This window comes from Helianthus annuus, chromosome 12 (assembly GCF_002127325.2).
Source record: "Helianthus annuus cultivar XRQ/B chromosome 12, HanXRQr2.0-SUNRISE, whole genome shotgun sequence".
NCBI classification, from domain to species: Eukaryota; Viridiplantae; Streptophyta; class Magnoliopsida; order Asterales; family Asteraceae; genus Helianthus; species Helianthus annuus.
In genome coordinates, this window is record NC_035444.2 from 16,465,213 (window position 1) to 16,488,154 (window position 22,942).

A 22,942-nucleotide genomic window follows, 5' to 3' on the forward strand; every position below is an offset into this window, starting at 1 on the left:
TGAAATACACAATAAATTTTTTCAACTTTTGTCTGAAATATTGTTCATAACATGGTTTATAAATTATAGTATAGGTAAATTCACATTTTGCACCATGTTATAAACTTATATCAAAGATCTTTTAACCTCATTAAAACAAACACAGACTTTACCAAACGATATGAAAATGTAATAAACACTCACGTCAAATTAAAAATTATCAAATATGAAGCAATAATAACCGTCAAACTAATAAAATTGTCTTCACAAAAAGCATAATTATAAAAATAGTAAAAACGTTCAATGATGCAACACCATTTGAAGACCATACTTCAAAATCCTTATTTCTCAATTTTTGGCGTGAGGAGATCCAAGCCGACAGCATCGTTTATTTCAACTTTCCCAGGACTGTTACGACGTTTAGTAGAAGAGCTATCAACAGCATCAACATCATAAACATCTTCCAGGTTACGTTTAATGTTCTCGAACTTCGTCGCTTCTTGATCACTACCATCTATAGGATCTGGCGTAACGCTGTCACCCATGACAGATTGAGATTCCTGAAACTAATTCATAGATAAAAACATCCATCAGTTTCATAAAAATGTAATCTATATACAGGAAAAAAAGTGTATAACAACACAAGTATAATACCTTCCCTAAACCTTTGACATTACCAACTGAATCGGACAAACTTTGAACATTTGACTCAGAAAAGTCAGACTACAAAAAATTAGAACTGTTTCAATTTATGAATAAAGACATATAGTTATCAATAACCGAATTATTATTATGATTGGAAGAAAAGCGTAACCTCATTAACTTTCCATTTTTTCTCCAAAGCAGAAAGTAGATCCTCATCAGAAGATAACATTGAAATCCCATAGTTTTCAACCTGGTTGGTAATGTTAAAACTGGAAATTTTTATTTGGAATGCAAACTTCTTGTTCACCAACACATCAAACTCAGATGGAAGTGATTGAAACGATCCTTCGGTGAAAGTGTCAACCTGTATAATGAGAAAGATATATAACATATATATAAATTGTGTAATAAAACATGAAAAACCTTTATCAGAATGATAAATATTTGTACCTTCGAGTAGATATCTAGCAGTTCTTTCGAGGTTTTTTTCAAAAGCTTAATAGCTTCATAATCAAACAAAGTACAGGAAATGGTTCCAGTTGAATCCTGAACCCTTAGAGGTATCTTGTATCTATTATACGATAAAATGTTAACAATTGTATAAAATTACTTTTGAAATTAATTGTAATAATGTATAGATACCGATGAACAGGAACAATGTCAACAGCATCACACTCTGGGTTTATACACTCAAACGACTTGTCATCCAACACGTCAAAACTGCCATCATCTCTTTCAACCAACTCAGTTTTCTCTTCAATTTGCTTCTTACAAACATTGCATGATAAATAATACCACGGCTTATCATTTGAAATAGCTATAACAGTACCAACAATGATAACCTTTTTCTCCTATCAAGTATATAAACATTGTAGTAACAAATAAGTATGAAAAAATGACATATAAGATACGTTAAGCATATATATGTTTGATATACATACCACGTCAATAGAAGCAATAAAACCGTTCATAACAAAATCTTCAGCATTTAGAAACTCATCTTCTGTATTCAAGATCACTTGTGAGCATGATTGCTTACTTGAAGATGATTTAGAAAACTCCTTCTCAAGATATCTATTAAAGTATAATATATTAATTAACAATGTAATCATTTTTTTAAAACGAATATTAAGTTATTAATGATATACCTGTCTTTGAATTCTTTGATCTCATGAATATCAGAATTTATGAAGACACGACTTGCTTCAAACATGTTAGTCAGTCCAACTTTACCTGATTGTAACACACATTTAATTGCAATGATAGGTATAAAATAATCATATGCATAATTAAAATACATTTTTAGATTACCATATGGGAAAAAAAGTGGGTTAATACCTTGATATATGTTAACTGTTCCAAAATGGACAAGTATAACCACATGAGCAGGTCGATTTTTGTCATTCATGTAGTTTGACAAAGTGATTGCATAATTTTCCCACAACGTTACACTAATCTTCTGATCTCTGTAAATATTAAAAGTCACTGAATTATTTTATAGCATAATAATATATCAATACAGATAGTGACTTAAAAACATATATATTAAATTTTTGTTTATAACATTATTACTCGAGATCCTTCAAGGTAATGGTCATTCGTTTTGTTTTAGATCCATCCTTCCTATTTGCATCTTCAATAGGATATGAGACAACCAAATATCCGATGAAATCTGTACATTAAAATATAATAAAAAAATACATACAACTAATCATAATTAAAAGATTTAAAAAATAAAAAGTATACAGTAGTTACCTATTGGTGTATTCACTTCAATTTTTTTACTCAACACAGATTTAAAATCAGTGAATTTAAATAAGTACCGAGGACCAGACCAGTTATCAGTTTTCAGAACAGACGTGAAAGCATAAAAAGATAGTTTCTGATCTTTTCCGGTAACCTTAATTTTGGTCGTATCTTTGGCTAGGGATGGTTTATGAATCAATAAACAGTCATCAACTACCAAAAACTTAAGGAACCGTTTGAAAAGCTTATGTAAACAGCTACATTGAATGAAGGCACCCTGAAATTTAAATTATATATAACGAATCATACAAAATGAACACGTATATTTATTGATAAAAAAAGGATATTGATAATAATATAAAAACTTTAAATATCTTACCTCTTCATCCATTAACAACATGTCAACACGATAGATCTGGTTATCATAACCATTCATTTTTTTATCCCACATAGATATGATCTTAGCTTTGATGGTATAATTGGTGGAATGAGCATTAAGTGACCTGAACATAGTAATATGATTGTTCTCCATTTCACTGGTAAAGAAACATAATATTAGTAACTGATTCTAATTCTGATCTATATAAAAATGAATAAAACAATTAAAAATAGGGAAAATGGTTTAACCTCAGATTTCGAAAAAACACAGCACGAGAAAGAAAGACAATTTGAATGTCGAGTCAGAGTCTTGAACTTCTGGTCTTATTTATACAATAAAAGTTGAGTAAATTATGGCATAAATGGAAGCTATTTTTGGAAGTTATAAATCATTTGCAAAAATAAAAATTTTTGGGAGACAAAATAATTTGGGTAACGGTTTTAATTTCCTAATCTGTTACTATTGGTTTGCTATCAAAACTAATAAATAAAAAAAAATAAACATATTTACAGTTACCTAAATAATGATTTTTTATAAACAATGTGTGCATTTTTTTTTGGATGTTGCAAATAAAGAAATTTTAATAGTATAATTGCTCATACCATAGTTATAACAGAATTCTATCAAGAAAGAGTTTGAAAACCATAACCTGTACACTTTGACATTTGACCATTTGAGCTAAAACCAGATAAGGATGAGGCAAAATCTGAGGAAGAAATGTAAAGACCTACAATGTTAGTAATCTAAGTAAATACAGACGAATCATTGATTTAGGTTTTTTCGTGCAAACATGAACAATACTAACATAAACAAAATTGATAACAAAAATAAATTAAAAAGAATTATCGAAACAATAACAGAGATGAAACAACAAAACATAATATTTTGCAATTGTTAGTAACATAAAAACAGACAGAGTCGGTGGATTATCACAAATTTCATTGATAAAACCAAGTAAACAACATAGTAATTATAAATTTCAAAAAAGATTGATACTAAATAATTGCAAATTGCGTATCTGTAATTTCTTAAACTATCCTTTAACTTCCGATGCTGAATCCGAACATTAATCTTCACTTGACAAGAGCAGGGCTGGGAAGAAGATGAAACGATTTAGGGTTTTTAATTTGGAGAATGAATGATTTACGTAATTTAGGTTACTTATATACCCGGGTCAAAATAAACAAAATGGACCAACTAATTCGGATCCCGTGCGTGAACCATAGGCATCCCACATTTTCCCGCCAAAAACCTAAAATGGTTGCATAATAGAGGGACACGTGTCCCACACTTTATTCATATATTATATATATAGATGGAGCCTAATTCAGTTGAATAGTACGTATCGTATCGCATTGTCATTCTACGAATTCTGACACGGCCATATTGGTGAGTTGCAATGAACATGAAACTTTTACACCCGAACCTTTTCCCTCCTTGTCTCGTTCTTTTTGGACCCAAAACACCCTATTCCCTATTAAAAAAAACAAAAAATAACCAGTCGATCCGAACGAACGATACCAGCGCTGACAGCAAGGTATGTAATTTGTTTTTGTTGTATATTTTTTTGTTTTGTTTATTTCTATTTCGTTATTATTTCTTTTTGTCTAGTCATATGAACGTTGTGGGTGTGTTCCCTATATAACCCTCACGAGACCTCTCGTCCTCTCAAGCTATTGGGAGGTTTAAAAGGGCTTGTTGCATAAGCTAAATGCAACCGTGATTCCTACGAAAGTGAGTTAGGTTTGTTGTTGTTGTAAATTTTTTTTTCCACAAAAATCAAAGTAAAATAATGCATGACTTGGTAATATGTTCATAAAAAGGGTAGAACTACGTACTAACAAATTTTGATGGTTGTGAGAAGCATGCTTCTACACAAGGATTAGAATTTGTAGGTACAACATGTTTGCGGGACAACCATTTTTATGAAGAAACGGAGGATATGAGCATCAAGCGATAAAAATCAGGTGCATGTGTTCCTTTTTACTTTGATTGTTAGTTAGGAATAAGTGGATTGTAATATGTATTTTAATTTCCAGGGTGAAAAGTTGGGAAGGTTAGTCGTGTCACATCCCTTGTGCATTCTTAAAACTCTAGTTCTTACACATTGAGGACAATATGTACTTCAAGTGTGGGGATGGGGGAGTAGTAAAAATTTTCGATTTTTACCCATACATTTAAACACTATACATTGAGGACAATGTTTGCCTCAAGTGTGGGGATGGGGGAAAATTTCAAAATTTTTTCAAAAATGTCTTGTTTCAAAAGCAATCTTAAAAGCACAAGTAACTAAGTCAATGAGGGATGGCACAATCCATTTGGCCTTTTGTCATGGTCAAGTTCAAATTAATAGCATGACGGGTATTTAGCGGGTGGTTATTTGGGAATAATTCGCCTAAGAAACTAGCATTTTATGCATATCACATACCATACCCTTATACGTGAGGTTTTGAGCCACTTTTATAGCATAGATTTACATATACATGTTTCTTTGTTTGAGTGGACCATTAGTCGCGTATTGTAGAACTTGCATCTTTTGATACGTTTGAGACCATAGACCGAATACAAGCACGAGAATGATTAAGGCATTAGGTGAACCTTTTCCTTTTACACCATTTTTCTATCCTTACCCAAAAATTTATCCCTTAGTAGCCAACTTTGAGCCTAAACCTTTCGTTTGACGACCCATTTAGCCCATAACCTTAAGCCTTTTCTTTTTAAACCCGTGTGATGAAGATTCGATTATAGGAGTTAAGTCTGTATAGTTGTGATTTATTCATATATAAAAAAAGCAAAAATTCAGAAAATGTTAAGAAAAAAAAAGAAAAAAAATGAGAAAGCGTTGAGAAAAAAAACACAAAAAGATGTGGAAGTAGTTGTTGGAATAAAAGGCGAAAGTTGTTCCCTCATAGTTGATGTGTATATTGAGTTTTGTTTAGTTTAGTGGTTTGTAATAAAATAAAATCGAATTTTCATCACCTTAGCCACTTTAAATATCCTACTTCCTACCCTTAACCTAGCCCCATTACAACCCTTACAAAGACCTTTTGACTTGTGCTTAGTATTTGTGTTCGGTGGTGGAGAATGATTGAGTTGCAAGCCTATGCGGGTACGTGTTCTAATCGGTGTTGAGTGATTACTTTAAAAAGTGCTAATACATCATTAAAATTAGCTAACTTGCAAACCGAGTGGAGTGAACATTGTGAGGGATATGTATGAATTGCGAGTTTTAAGAGCGGGTTAATCTTGGATAACCACTTTTACATGATTAATCATTTATTGCTAAATATGTCGAAAATTGTAAAAAGTTTGAACTGAGCATGACATTAGACCTTAACCTTTGTCTCGGGAATGAGGAGTGCGTTTCTCGTGCGACCCATGTGAAAGTGAAAAACAGATTTGCTTGAGGGCAAGCAAAAGACAAGTGTGGGGATGTGATGGGTTGATAAAATTCCATAGCTTAATGGTTTTAATTTCGGTTAATTACACGAAGTTACTTTCTAGAATACACTACTTTGATGTGGTTTGTGTTTTGCAGACATTGATGGGTTTAAGGTGCATTTTAGAGATTTACCGAAGCTTTGGGCGGATGCTAGAGAGAACATAATTGAAGAAAATGCAAAAAGAGGCAAAACGGAGCTGAACTTTGCGTCAGAAACAGTCCAAACTTCATTTTGGCTTATCCTGAGCTAGAAAATGAGTTTCGGGGCTTATAATATATGCATTTGGGGTAGCTCGACGAGACGAATCAAAATATTAGGTTTTGAAAGGCCAGAAATTGACGCATTATCTTCTGCACACTGGCTGATTGGTAAAAACGGGATTTTTTAGAGAAAAAGTCAATTTTTGGAAAAAAGGGGGGTTACACTTCCCTTGAGTTTGAATACTCTTCTTGGAGCCAATACACACCATCTCTTCCACTCTCAACCACTTGATCTCCAATCTATCCATCATCCTCTCTACAACCGGAATCAAGAACAATTCATCATCATCTTCTTGATTCGAAACCCTAGCTCCACGAATTCCCCAATCCATCAATTCACTCATCCATTTACCATCACCAATCATCCAAATCCCTAACCTTCATCCATCAATCCATCTTCAAGCTTCACAATGATCCAATTCATGCTTCCAACATCCGGTGATCAAGTTTCTTCGATCATGCGTGGCTAATTCCTCGGAGGTTTCACCCCGGTGTAGGTTAATTGTAAGTCTAGGGTTAAAACATTGTTCTTGGATTGATTTTGTGACAAATTGCTTCTTGATTTGAAACTTATGATAATTGTCTTGCATTTGTATTGAATTCGTAAACCGTCGAGTGAAGATTAAACTTGACTTTATGAAATGTTTATGTGCAATTATGCCTTGTCTAGGTTAGAGTTTACATGTTCTTGGTAACGAAGTGCATTGTGGTCCGTTCTTTATAACGTTGATAGCTCTTGGCACCTAAGCCGTGTAACACTAAACTCGTTAATCGTTTTTGCAATTGAATCAATCTTAAAACGTGTAGGAACCCTAGGAATGCAATTACCGAACCGGGTGTGAAACTTGTTTTCTTATTATTGTTCAAACAATCATTTTCACTTCTTGCGTTTAGTAATCGTGAGTAGTTAATTTAGTTAATCACTTTAGTTATTCTAATTCACAACTTCCAATCAAACAAAAACATATAAAAACAATATAGCAAGCTTCATAAAAGTGACAACGTCTTATAATTCAATCAAATCCGCACACAAACCACATACTCTTCGTGGTTCGACCCCTTGCTACCACTAGCTATTTGTTAAGGGTAATTAGGGTATATAAATATTATCTTTGACCGGAGCGCGACACTCCGATCACAATCTTCCACTAGTTCATTCTGCAATTTTTGCAAAAGAAAGCATTTTGGAAGATGCAAAGGATACTGCAATTTTTGCAAAATTCCGGGGCATCAGGAAGAAGACTGCAGGAGGAAGAAATTTTCAGTTTGTTACAACTGTGGAGAAACTGGACATCTTAGGCCAAATTGTCCAAAACTAAACAAACCATCTGACACTAAAGTCAAACCTGCAGAAGAAGCAAAAAGGAATGCAAGAGCCTTTCAATTGACTGCTCAGGAAACAGAGCTCATTCCAGATGTAATAGCCGGTACGTCCTAGGTTACAACGTTTACACAAAAAGTATTATTTGACTCGGATGCACACCAAAGTTTTATAAATACTTCATTCTGTCAAACTCTTAACTTAGACAAATCTTTACACTCAAAACAGGCAAAAAGGAAAATATAGAACTCTCAGGTCATATAATTCTTCGCTAACCTAATTCCTATGAAATTAGCCGAGTTTGATGTTGTGTGAGAAATAGATTGGTTAGTAGCCAACCCTACTCGAATTCTCTGTGATAAAAACTTTATAGAAAATCCAGGTAACCGCCGGAGAAGTATTTATGATTATAGAAAATAAACCACGTAAGGTCACATGATAAATTATGAAGGTATTCACCTAGATCCTGCTAAGATAGCAATGGAAGAGTTCGCAATCTTTAAATGGAAAGTAGGAATTTTGTAAATTTAGCCGGATACTATAGGCAGTTTATTAAGGATTCTTTTAGATAGATACATCCTTAACTAAGTTAACACAGTTAATTCTAAATAAGAACCTAAACAAAAAGAACCCTCTAGCATAAATTAATAAATATTTCAATCCTAGCCTTACCAGAAGGAACAGAAGATTTTAAAGTATACGGTAATGCTTCAAAGTTAAAATTTGGATATATGGTAATGCGACACAAAAAGGTAATTGTGTATGCATCAAGACAGTTGCAAAAGCACGAAGAAAGCCTTACCACTTGTAAGCTTAAAAAATTAGGAACCACAAGTTACCCTTAAGATTAGGAAACATTATCTAAGCAAGCTTACTATCCATATGGGTCATAAGAATTTAAGATACATATTTGAGCAACAAGAATTAAACATGAGGAAAAGGAAATCCTCGGTGATTACGACTGTGATATTTAGTATCACGAAGGAAAGGCTGAAGACGGGTAGAAGAACTATACAAATAATAAACAAAAGCCGTCGAAGTTCGAGTTGGAGACAAAATGCTATTGAAAGTATTTCCTTGGAAAGGAATTTATAAATTCGGTAAGAGAAGAAGCTAAGTCTCTGATACGTAGGACCATTTCCAGTAATCCAACGCATAGGACCAGTAGCTTATCATTTACAACTACCAGAAGAGTTAGCAGGAGTACATGATGTGTTTCATATATCCAATCACAAGAAATGTCTCACAGACGAATCCCTGGTAGTACCTCTTCAAGATATAGAGATAAATGAAAAACTGAAATTCGTAGAGAAACCCTTACAAATAGAAGACCGGAAGATTAAGTTTTTCAAAACACAAACGACTAGTGCTAGTGAAAGTCAAATGGGAATCCAGAAGAGGACCAGAGTACACTTGGGAACTGGAATCAGAGATGAAGTGAAAATACCCTCATCTATTTCAGTAAATCTCGAGGACGAGATTTTTCTTAAGGTGGGGAGGATGTAACAACTCTCATTAAAATTAATAATTAGAATGTTAATTATCTATTAAGAAAACCCAAATTGAGACACCCAAGTGATTCTACACAAACCCTAAAATTTTCAGAATTTTCAGAATCAGGATCAGGGCCCCTAAAACTCAGGGGGGGGTATTTCCTAGTTAGTATTATCCAAACTGTTTTCGATAGAAATTGAATTTTAACAAACCGTCGACTCACCCAAGCTACTGAGACGCGTGGCAACACCATATTAAAAGTGACCTCTCGCGCCACGCGCCAGGACCAGGTTTCCCTGTCGTGACACGCGAGGGAGGACATTTTTCAGCTATAAATAGGGGGCAGTGGCACTTGAAGTTTGCCGTTAATTCGACGTAAAAACTCACAATATACACAGAGATATCGTTCGTTTACCACACAACACACACCGATCACGAAACGCTGCCGCAATCAGGGTAATAACTCGATCGCTATTACGATTCATTTCCGGGATCAATATATCCAAAGAATGTCTAAGTGCCGCCCACATTGGGTTATGCTTTGTCGTTTGTCGATAATTCGATAAATGAGTTGAAGCATTATACTTTGTCGTTTGTCGATAATTCGATAAATGAGTTGAAGTATTATACTTTGTCGTTTGTCGTTAATACGATAAATGAGTTGAAGTATTGCACTTTGTCATTCATTGTGAGAATTTGATCTTGTGAGTTATCGTAACTGCTGTATTGATCACTAACCCTGTTTTGTGTGCATTATTGTTAAATTAGGAATAATCAAGGCTAATCAGTAGGCTTATACACTGCTCGTTAAATCTGCAATGTGAGTCATTCTCTTTTTATCAACTGTTTTACAATACTCCAAATTATTTTCAAAGTGTTATAATTACAGGGACTAAGTCGTGGATATCTTGATTTATTGGTTAGTGGGGTATTGTGCACATTACTATTTCTCCCAGTTAGGTTCATTGACCTACTAGGGAGAAACGTCACTATTAGAGTTCATTAACCTAATAGTGGTATGACCATCGTCACCATTGTGACTTGTCACCATTGTGGCAGAACGCCAGATAAAAATAAGATATGAACCATTGTAATCGCTCTTATGCTGTAATTTATAACTATGGGTCATTTCCTAAAAAAACTGAATGAACTCACTCAGTATTTCCCCGCTGACAAAACCTTTTTCAAACATGTTTCAGGTAATCTGTTGTGAGCAAAGAAAAGTGCCAGGAAGCACTACCAGCTTAGAAAAGTGGCTCGGTGTAAATAAATAAAGGAACATGTTCTAAAAATAAAGATTTCCATGGAAATCACATTATTGTAAATTACTGGGTTTTATCCCTAAATTATGTAATGAGCAGTTTTAATACTAAAGATCCTGTTTTAAAAGACTTCCGCTGTCGCCTAAATTAAAATACCGCAGGATTTCTGTCCCGCGGCTCCTGAAACGGGTCAAACCGGGTCGGGGGCCGTGACAGAAATAAGGTGGTATCAGAGCCACTTCTCAAGCCACTGATTTAAGCCAATTAAGTATTTAGAAAATACTTAATTTTTTAATTGCTATTTTGTGATTATGTGTTCTATTATCTGAATAATTTTGTACAGTATGAGCAGATCTTTATATGCTAGTCAATGTAGTAAGTAATGCAAATTCTTAAATAATTTGTCTCAAGTATTAGTACCTTTATTATCTACAGTCTAGAAGTCTTATCAAGAAAATCATAAAATTTACAAATAAAACCTCGTGTGATGTAAATTTCAATAGTACCCAGTAGGAACTAATATTTAAAAAGTTTTCTATAAATTTTATGAATTCTGACTATGTCTATTTTTGCTAAACAGCATGAGTAACTTGTCTGAGGCCCTTCAGAATTTAAATCTCTATCCAGTAAGAGTAGAAGTTTCCAGAGATTTCAATAGGTATATACCAGATATAGAAGAACCTATAGAATTCAATGCTTTCCCTCCCAAGAAACCCAAGCCCAAGGAAATAGAAATTGGGGAAAGTTCCAGGCAAATTGAAAAGTTACCATCTCAGGAAAAGTTAGATTCTATAATGGCAAGCCATAATACTATTAAGCCTGTTAATGAAACTATTTTTAATCACTCTCTCGAAACACAACTACCAATGAACTTAGAACCAGCTATTCCAAACCCTTCAATCCACTCGCAAATAGACGAATGGTTAATTAATGAAATACAGTTACAAAACCATCCCTATAAGCTTTTTCCTCGAGTTCCATCTAGAACCTTTACCAAAATTTCCCAATAAGTAATAAGAATATAACTGAACTCCGCCACTTTTACCAAAAAAACTAATGAATGTTGGGAATAGGATCCAAGAGATTGGGAAACAGATCTCCTGGAAATATGATAAGAGGGAACACAGTTACTAGAAAATCGTTGACAAAAGGATAGGGGATTTATGAAACTGTTATTGTGTAATAGTAATAGTAAAATCAGTATGTGTAAGATAAATAATAAAACGGTTGTATATAGAAGCATGAAATTTTAGAAAATTTATAAATTTTGTTCGTATACGTAATTATGTGCAATTAAGTATGATATTGGATTATTTCTTGTATACTAATTATTTATCTATAAATTAGTTATCAAATGGAAAACGCTAATAATGAACCAGTTAATGATTCTGAGCAACAACCGGGGGATCAATATATGACTAGGCAGGATATAGAAAATATCGTTGCTCAAGGGATAGCCAACACTATTCCAACAATGATAGCTCAAGGGATAGCCAACGCTATTCCAGCCATCGTTGCTGCTGTTAAAAATCCAATAGAACCACAACAACTCGTTCCTAGCAAACGTATTTCTGAAGATAACTTCAGTAATAGCGTAAACAGAGGCAATGATCATGTTAATCATGACAATGAACCACAACCAGCGCCGCTCCCTAAGAAAATGAAAGTTGCAACGCCTGGTTGCACTTACAAGGAATTTCTTGCTTGTAAACCATCTGAGTTGGCAGGCAACGAAGGAGCGACTGCGGCACTACGTTGGTTAGAGAAAACTGAGGCAGTAATTGCCATAAGTAAATGTGCTCAGGATGATCAGGTCATGTACGCGTCAAATCTTTTTAAAGAAGGAGCGCTAGAATGGTGGAATACGGTGTTACAATCAAAAGGAAGAAGAATGGCGTATGCTATGAACTGGGAAGAATTTAAAAGCTTGGTAGAAAGAAAATTATGTCCCGAATATGAAAAGGAACAAATGACAAACAAATTTTTAACCCACCGAATGGTTGATGTAGATTGTCGAAAGTATACTACGACATTCTTCGAATATGCTCGAGTAGTACCAACCCTGGCTTCGCCAGAGCCAGTACTTATTTCTCGATATATTTGGGGATTGATTTCTGAAATCCGTAACATAGTCAAGGCTGCGAAACCTCGCACGATTGATGATGCGGTGGATTTAGCCAATACTCTGACTGACGAACTAGTACGGACAAGAGAAGAAAATAGAAGGAAGGAAGTAGCCCAAAAGATTACCCAGGTAATCCGTTCGGATAACCATAACAATTTCAAGAAAGGAGGGAATGGGCAATCTTCCACTAGTTCATTCTGCAATTTTTGCAAAAGAAAGCATTTTGGAAGATGCAAAGGATACTGCAATTTTTGCAAAATTCCGGGGCATCAGGAAGAAGACTGCAGGAGGAAGAAATTTTCAGTTTGTTACAACTGTGGAGAAACTGGACATCTTAGGCCAAATTGTCCAAAACTAAACAAACCATCTGACACTAAAGTCAAACCTGCAGAAGAAGCAAAAAGGAATGCAAGAGCCTTTCAATTGACTGCTCAGGAAACAGAGCTCATTCCAGATGTAATAGCCGGTACGTCCTAGGTTACAACGTTTACACAAAAAGTATTATTTGACTCGGATGCACACCAAAGTTTTATAAATACTTCATTCTGTCAAACTCTTAACTTAGACAAATCTTTACACTCAAAACAGGCAAAAAGGAAAATATAGAACTCTCAGGTCATATAATTCTTCGCTAACCTAATTCCTATGAAATTAGCCGAGTTTGATGTTGTGTGAGAAATAGATTGGTTAGTAGCCAACCCTACTCGAATTCTCTGTGATAAAAACTTTATAGAAAATCCAGGTAACCGCCGGAGAAGTATTTATGATTATAGAAAATAAACCACGTAAGGTCACATGATAAATTATGAAGGTATTCACCTAGATCCTGCTAAGATAGCAATGGAAGAGTTCGCAATCTTTAAATGGAAAGTAGGAATTTTGTAAATTTAGCCGGATACTATAGGCAGTTTATTAAGGATTCTTTTAGATAGATACATCCTTAACTAAGTTAACACAGTTAATTCTAAATAAGAACCTAAACAAAAAGAACCCTCTAGCATAAATTAATAAATATTTCAATCCTAGCCTTACCAGAAGGAACAGAAGATTTTAAAGTATACGGTAATGCTTCAAAGTTAAAATTTGGATATATGGTAATGCGACACAAAAAGGTAATTGTGTATGCATCAAGACAGTTGCAAAAGCACGAAGAAAGCCTTACCACTTGTAAGCTTAAAAAATTAGGAACCACAAGTTACCCTTAAGATTAGGAAACATTATCTAAGCAAGCTTACTATCCATATGGGTCATAAGAATTTAAGATACATATTTGAGCAACAAGAATTAAACATGAGGAAAAGGAAATCCTCGGTGATTACGACTGTGATATTTAGTATCACGAAGGAAAGGCTGAAGACGGGTAGAAGAACTATACAAATAATAAACAAAAGCCGTCGAAGTTCGAGTTGGAGACAAAATGCTATTGAAAGTATTTCCTTGGAAAGGAATTTATAAATTCGGTAAGAGAAGAAGCTAAGTCTCTGATACGTAGGACCATTTCCAGTAATCCAACGCATAGGACCAGTAGCTTATCATTTACAACTACCAGAAGAGTTAGCAGGAGTACATGATGTGTTTCATATATCCAATCACAAGAAATGTCTCACAGACGAATCCCTGGTAGTACCTCTTCAAGATATAGAGATAAATGAAAAACTGAAATTCGTAGAGAAACCCTTACAAATAGAAGACCGGAAGATTAAGTTTTTCAAAACACAAACGACTAGTGCTAGTGAAAGTCAAATGGGAATCCAGAAGAGGACCAGAGTACACTTGGGAACTGGAATCAGAGATGAAGTGAAAATACCCTCATCTATTTCAGTAAATCTCGAGGACGAGATTTTTCTTAAGGTGGGGAGGATGTAACAACTCTCATTAAAATTAATAATTAGAATGTTAATTATCTATTAAGAAAACCCAAATTGAGACACCCAAGTGATTCTACACAAACCCTAAAATTTTCAGAATTTTCAGAATCAGGATCAGGGCCCCTAAAACTCAGGGGGGGGGGGGTATTTCCTAGTTAGTATTATCCAAACTGTTTTCGATAGAAATTGAATTTTAACAAACCGTCGACTCACCCAAGCTACTGAGACGCGTGGCAACACCATATTAAAAGTGACCTCTCGCGCCACGCGCCAGGACCAGGTTTCCCTGTCGTGACACGCGAGGGAGGACATTTTTCAGCTATAAATAGGGGGCAGTGGCACTTGAAGTTTGCCGTTAATTCGACGTAAAAACTCACAATATACACAGAGATATCGTTCGTTTACCACACAACACACACCGATCACGAAACGCTGCCGCAATCAGGGTAATAACTCGATCGCTATTACGATTCATTTCCGGGATCAATATATCCAAAGAATGTCTAAGTGCCGCCCACATTGGGTTATGTTTTGTCGTTTGTCGATAATTCGATAAATGAGTTGAAGCATTATACTTTGTCGTTTGTCGATAATTCGATAAATGAGTTGAAGTATTATACTTTGTCGTTTGTCGTTAATACGATAAATGAGTTGAAGTATTGCACTTTGTCATTCATTGTGAGAATTTGATCTTGTGAGTTATCGTAACTGCTGTATTGATCACTAACCCTGTTTTGTGTGCATTATTGTTAAATTAGGAATAATCAAGGCTAATCAGTAGGCTTATACACTGCTCGTTAAATCTGCAATGTGAGTCATTCTCTTTTTATCAACTGTTTTACAATACTCCAAATTATTTTCAAAGTGTTATAATTACAGGGACTAAGTCGTGGATATCTTGATTTATTGGTTAGTGGGGTATTGTGCACATTACTATTTCTACCAGTTAGGTTCATTGACCTACTAGGGAGAAACGTCACTATTAGAGTTCATTAACCTAATAGTGGTATGACCATCGTCACCATTGTGACTTGTCACCATTGTGGCAGAACGCCAGATAAAAATAAGATATGAACCATTGTAATCGCTCTTATGCTGTAATTTATAACTATGGGTCATTTCCTAAAAAAACTGAATGAACTCACTCAGTATTTCCCCGCTGACAAAACCTTTTTCAAACATGTTTCAGGTAATCTGTTGTGAGCAAAGAAAAGTGCCAGGAAGCACTACCAGCTTAGAAAAGTGGCTCAGTGTAAATAAATAAAGGAACATGTTTTAAAAATAAAGATTTCCATGGAAATCACATTATTGTAAATTACTGGGTTTTATCCCTAAATTATGTAATGAGCAGTTTTAATACTAAAGATCCTGTTTTAAAAGACTTCCGCTGTCGCCTAAATTAAAATACCGCAGGATTTCTGTCCCGCGGCTCCTGAAACGGGTCAAACCGGGTCGGGGGCCGTGACAGACACTTCTTGAGATTGGATACATGAAATACATCATGTATTCCAGCTAGTTCTTCTGGTAGTTGTAAGCGATAAGCAACTGGTCCGATTCGTTGAATCACTGGGAATGGTCCAACATATCTGGGACTCAGTTTTCCTTTCTTACCGAATCGTACTACTCCTTTGCAAGGAGATACTTTCAAAAGTACTTTGTCTCTTATTTGGAATTCAAGTGGCTTGCGACGATTGTCTGCATAGCTTTTCTGGCGATATCTGGCTGTTTTCAATCTTTCCTTGATTTGAGTTATCTTGTCTGTAGTTTCTTGCACGATTTCTGGACCTGATAATTGACTTTCTCCTATTTCTGCCCAACATACGGGAGTTCTGCACTTGCGTCCATATAGTGCTTCGAATGGAGCGGCTTCGATACTTCAGTGATAACTATTATTATAGGAGAATTCGATTAATGGTAAATGGTTATCCCAATTACCTCCAAAGTCAATTATACATGCTCGGAGCATGTCTTCTAAGGTTTGGATCGTCCTTTCACTTTGTCCGTCTGTCTGTGGATGATATGCAGTACTCAGATTCAGTCGAGTTCCCATTGATTCTTGGAAACTTGTCCAGAAATGGGAAGTGAAACGACTATCTCTATCCGATACAATGGAGAGTGGAACTCCATGTAAGGATACTATTTCATCTACGTACAACTTGGCTAACCTTTCCATGCTAAAGGTTTCCTTTATTGGTAGAAAATGAGCGGATTTGGTTAATCGGTCCACGATTACCCAAATGGCATCATTACCCTTTCTGGTTTTGGGTAACTTAGTAACAAAGTCCATTGTTATGAGTTCCCATTTCCATACAGGCATTTCTAATTGATGTAGTAGACCTGAGGGTTTCTGATGTTCGGCTTTAACTTGTGAACAGGTTAAACACTTAGATACGTATTCGGCTATATCCTTTTTCATTCCTATCCACCAAAAATTCTTTCTTAAATCTTGGTACATCTTATTGTTTCCTAGGTGTATAGTATACCCAGATTTATGAGCTTCCTCTAAAATCTTTGATCTTAAAGTTCCCTGTTTAGGTACCCAAATTCTGCTTTTGTGGAATTTCCAAATTCCATCATTTCCTTGTTCTAATTCTTTTAGGTAACCTTTCATTTCTTCGGCATCGTCCTTGATTGCCGTTTCCTGAATTTCTTTCAATTGTTCCATTAAATCTACTTGTAGATTTATTCTAAGAGCACGGACTTGCTTTTGCTTTTCATGATACTTACGACTTAAGGCGTCTGCGACTACGTTTGCCTTTCCTTCGTGATATTGAATATCACAGTCGTAATCACTCAGGATTTCCATCCATCTTCTTTGCCTCATGTTTAACTCTTTTTGCCCAAATATATACCTTAAACTCTTATGATCTGTATAAACAGTAAACTTACTTCCATACAGATAATGTCTCCATATCTTAAGGGCAAAAACTATAGCTCCTAATTCTAAATCATGAGTCGTATAGTTTTCTTCGTGCTTTTTCAATTGTCTGGAAGCATACGCAATTACCTTCTTGCGTTGCATCAACACACATCCGTATCCAAATTTTGAAGCATCACAATATACTTCAAAATCTTCTGTTCCTTCTGGTAAAGCTAAGATTGGAGCATTAGTTAATTTCTGCTTTAAGACTCTGAAGGCTTCTTCTTGTTTATGTCCCCATTCAAACTTAGTGGCTTTACAGGTTAACTTAGTTAATGGTATAGCTATCTTGGAAAAATCCTTAATAAACCGTCTATAATACCCTGCTAAACCTATAAAACTTCTAATTTCCATTGCAGTTTGCGGAACCTTCCAATTGGTAATTGCTTCTATCTTAGCAGGATCTACATGAATTCCTTCGTGATTCACCATGTGTCCTAGGAATTGCACTTCTTGTAGCCAAAATTCACATTTTGAGAATTTAGCGTACAACTTTTCTTTTCTTAACAAAGTTAAGAGTGCATGCAAGTGCTGACAATGTTCGACCTGACTTTTTGAATAAATAAGTATATCGTCTATGAAAACAATTACAAATTTATCCAAATATGGTTTACAGATCCTGTTCATCATGTCCATAAATGCTGCAGGTGCATTTGTTAATCCAAAGGGCATGACTGTAAACTCGTAATGTCCATACCTAGTTCTAAAAGCAGTTTTAGGTATGTCTTCTTCTTGAACCTTTAATTGATGATATCCGGAGCGCAAGTCTATTTTAGAAAAATATTTAGCGCCTTGTAATTGATCGAAAAGATCATCAATCCTAGGTAATGGGTATCGATTCTTAATTGTAACCTTATTCAATTCTCTATAATCGATACACATTCTCATCGATCCATCTTTCTTTTTCACAAACAACACTGGTGCACCCCAAGGGGATGAACTAGGTTGTATAAATCCTTTGCGTAGTAATTCATCTAATTGCTTTTTCAATTTCTAGCATTTCGGCAGGAGCTAATCGATAGGGTGCCTTGGCTATCGGTGTAGTTCCTGGAATTAGATGAATCCTAAATTCTACCTCCCTATCTGGTGGTAATCCAGGTAAATCTTCTGGAAATACATCTGGGTATTCTGAGACTACAGGAATTTCCTTAAGTTCCTTACCTTTAGTACAAATGATTACTGAAATCAGATATACTATTCCTTGTTTCCGTTCATAATTAGCAACTTTCATTACTGATATGAACTTCAGTGGCTTCCGAGGTTTATCTCCTGAAATCTTAATTACCTCTCCAGTAGGTGCTTGAATTTCTATAGAGTTTCTATCACAAATGATTTGAGCATGGTTGGCTATTAACCAATCCATTCCTAACACAACATCGAACTCAACTAATTTCATAGGCAATAGGTTTGCAACAAATTTATGACCTGAGAGTTCTATTTCTACTTTTTGCAAAACCTGATTGATTTTTACGGAATTCCCATCTGCAGTTTCGACTGTAAAAATCTGCCTAACGGTAGTTAAGGGTAACTTAAGAGCTTGACAGAATGAAGTATTTATAAAACTTTGGTTTGCACCAGAGTTAAATAATACTTTTGCATAAACGTTGTGAACTAAAAACGTACCGGCTATGACATCCGGAATGAGCTCTGCTTCTTGAGTAGTTAGCTGGAATGCTCTGGCATTCTTCTTAGTAGCTCCTTCGACTGCCTTGGGTTTGTTATCTACTGGGTTGGCTAACTTAGGACATTCTGTTTTGAAATGTCCGGCTTCTCCACAATTGTAACAAATTATGGATCTTTTTCTACAGTTTTCTTCACGATGTCCTGTTGTCTTGCAAAAGTTGCAAATTCTATTACATTTTCCAAAATGGTTCTTCCGGCAAATTTTGCAGAATGGCACAGTTGAAGATTGCACTGTTCCTCTCTTCTTGAAATTACTACTATTACCCATCCTAAATCCTTGGGTTATTTTCTGAGCTAGTTCCTTTTTCCTATCTTCATCCCTTGTGCGTATCAGTTCATCAGTTAGGGTGTTAGCTAATTCTACTGCATCGTCAATAGTGCGAGGTCTCGCAGCCTTAACGATATTTCGAATTTCGCTAATTAATCCCCAAATATAGCGAGAAATGAGTACCGGTTCTGGCGAAGCCAGGTTAGGTACCACTCTAGCATATTCGAAGAATGTCGAAGTATAACCACGACAATCCACACCTAACATTCGATGAGTTAGGAACTTATTTGCCATTTGTTCCTTTTCATACTCAGGACAGAATTTTCTTTCTACCAGATTCTTGAATTCTTCCCAAGTCATAGCACAAGCCCTATTTCTTCCTTTAGCTTGTAACACAGTGTTCCACCATTCGAGTGCTCCTTCTTTAAACAGATTCGATGCGTACATGACCTGATCATCTTTGGCACACTTACTTATTGCAATTACTGCTTCGGTTTTCTCGAACCAACGCAGCGATGCAGTTGCCCCTTCGTTGCCTGCAAATTCAGTGGGTTTACAAGCAAGAAATTCCTTGAAAGTGCAACCAGGTGCTGCAGCCTTTCGTTTCTTAGGGAGCGGCGTGTGTTGGGATTCATTATCATGATTAGCATGATTATTACCCCCGTTTATACTATTACTGAAGTTATCCTCAATAGTATGTTTACTAGGAATAATATGTTGCGGTTCGACTGGATTTTTCACAGCAGTAACAAATGCTGGAATAGCATTAGCTATCCCTTGAGCAACAATATTTTCAATATCTTGTCTAGTCATATATTGATCCCCTGGATGTTGCTCTGACTGATTAGCTTCATTTACCGGTTCATTACCACTATTAGCCATCTGATAATATATATTAATTAGTATCTTGATAAATAGCAATTTATACACAAACAATCAGAAAATTCATAATGCATGTAAAGTCAAAACTGTCGATTTTATATTAGTTATAGTATGCATCAATACACACCAATATTTTACAATGTTTTATTTGTTATGTTACAGACTGATTTTGCTATTTACTTTTACTATTACACAACTATAGTTTTACCATCCTCCTATCCCTCGCCACTCGTCATCCTAAAAACGAAGTTCCCTTTCGTCATATTTCCAAGCAATCTGTCCCCCTATCTCCCTGATTCTATTCCCTGCATCCATCAACTCTTCACCGAAATGGCGAAGTTCAGCCATATTCTCAGTGCTCATTGGTGGATTAGGTAGGGGTTCTGGATCGAATTGCGGAAGGAAGGAATAAGGGTCGTTGACAATATTTTGAAATTGCCAATCATTCGTCCACCATTCTTCCATTTCTACAGGTTGGGCGTGGTCAATTGGTTCTGGGATTGCTGGTGCAAAATTCATAGGGAGTGGATTTTCACTAGGATAGGTAAAAACATTCGTATTGACAGGCTGAATAGTTTCACAGTTTGCCAATAGAAAATCTGTTTCATCCTGAAAAGTTATTTCCTGGTTCTGGTTTTGATTGGAGCTCTCTCCGATTTCTATCTGAGTTGGTCTAAAACCTTGTCCTACTTCCATTTCTATATCTTTAGAATATTCCTCAAACTGTATCTCCATTTGCCTAGAATCTTTCTCGACTTCAGTTTCCATTTCCGGCTGTTTACCAGTTTCTTTTGTTATTTCTAAAGGATTGTTTATTTTAGGAAGTTTCGGGACTGGCTTTTTCCTACGGATACGATGTCCCCACATGTAATTCTTCTTTTTCTTTCATTTTGGCTTTGTCAAAGGTGGAGCATGGAATTCTACAGGTTGGTCCACATCAGCAAAGTATCCAGTAAACTCTTGGGAAACTTCTATATTCACCGGGTAAAGATTGAGGTTCTGAAAAGCTTCAGATATCTCGCTCATGCTGTGTAGCATATATGCAAAATGCACAAAAATGCTAAGTTAAAACTTTGGAACAAAGTTTAACAAATAAACACCGAAGTTTTATTGCACACTATTTGTACAAAATAACAGAAAAGAACACACTCAGATTTATTTATTTATTTACTGAGAAGTGTTATTACTAGACTTAGGGTATTTAAAGATTTGCATGTTCGGCTACAGTAGCTAGCATATACAAATTTGCCCATTTCTCATCTAGCTTATCTTCCCAAGATGATTTATTGATTAACTCCTGGGTTTCCTTTTTAATCCTCTTTTCTCGGATTTGCTCTTTACTTTTATTAATAATCATACTCCTTTTTCTAGGAGAAAGCGGTTTCTCATATTGTGTTTTTCGCACAAATATTCCTTCTTCAGGAATTGTAGGGAGCTTTGAAAATTTAGTTTTGGATGAACTTCCCTCTTCATAGACTGACCTATCTAATTTAAGATAGATATCTTGCAACTTTTGCTTACCCATACTGTAACTAACAAATAGTCAATTTAATAAAACACATAATCACATAATAGTTAATCAGGAAAAATTAAGTATCTTTTAAATACTTAATTAGCTTAACTCAGTGGCTCTGATACCACCTTATTTCTGTCACGGCCCCCGACCCGGTTTAACCCGTTTCAAGAGCCACGGGACAGAAATCCCGTGATATTTATTTTATTGAGTTTAGCAGCGGAATTTTAACATCAGGATCGTTTTAAAGCTAAAAACTTTTCCCGATTATTTCATTTCACAATTCGGGATAAAACCCCGATAATTTACAATAATAAGATTTTTCTGATAATCTTTATTTCAAAACATATTTCTTTATTTTATATTGAGCCACTATCGTAAGCTTGAAATGCTCCTCGGCACTTTTCCTGAATTACAGTAAATCACCTGAAACATGTTTGAAAAAGGTTTTGTCAGCGGGGAAATACTGAGTGAATCATTCATTTTACTGAAAATGACACATTTATTATTATTCACAGTGTTAAGATCTTTTACGCATGTTTCTGATATCAACCAACTACCCACAGTATTTGTCACTCGACCGGATCTGTGACAGTGGTCATATCACCATTGGCTGCCCCAATGAATGACGTAAATCAATTAAAATTAGGTTCGCCCTCCTAAAATGATTTAAACTGTAGTAATGTGCACAATACCCCACATACTAGTTGTAATTTGGTGATTACATCAACTTAATCACTGTAATTATAATTCTGAAAATAATTTGGAGTATTGTAAAACAGTTGATAAAAAGAGAATGACTCACATTGCAGATTTAATACGGACAGAATATGATTTAGCCTCGTTAACCTAATAGTAATAATAATACACACAAAACTGGGTTAGTGATCAATACAGCAGTCACGATAACTCACGAGATCAAATTCTCACAATGAACGACAAAGTGCAATACTTAAACATTCATCGATTTAACGACGAACGACAAAGTATAACCCTAATGTGGGCGGCACTTAAACATTCTTTGGATATATTGATCTCGGAAAATGAATCGTAATAGCGATCGAGTAATTACCCTGTTTTGCGACAGCGATTCGAGTGCAGTGTGTGTTTAATTTGTACTATAATAACTGTAAGACGACGTACAGAAGGCTTTT

The 22,942-nt window shown here is 35.3% G+C and overlaps 1 protein-coding gene across 1 annotated transcript; it reads right to left on the reverse strand.

Annotated features, from left to right (window-relative positions):
- Positions 1-320: 320 nt before the first annotated feature.
- On the reverse strand, positions 321-1,837 carry LOC110920318. Its single transcript, XM_022164536.2, has 7 exons — positions 1,773-1,837; positions 1,566-1,698; positions 1,267-1,475; positions 1,075-1,195; positions 794-988; positions 634-702; positions 321-545 (listed from the first exon to the last, which is right to left on the reverse strand). The coding sequence occupies exons 1-7, from the start codon at positions 1,835-1,837 to the stop codon at positions 321-323; spliced, it is 1,017 nt and encodes a 338-aa protein (XP_022020228.2).
- Between the last annotated feature and the right edge of the window lie 21,105 nt (positions 1,838-22,942).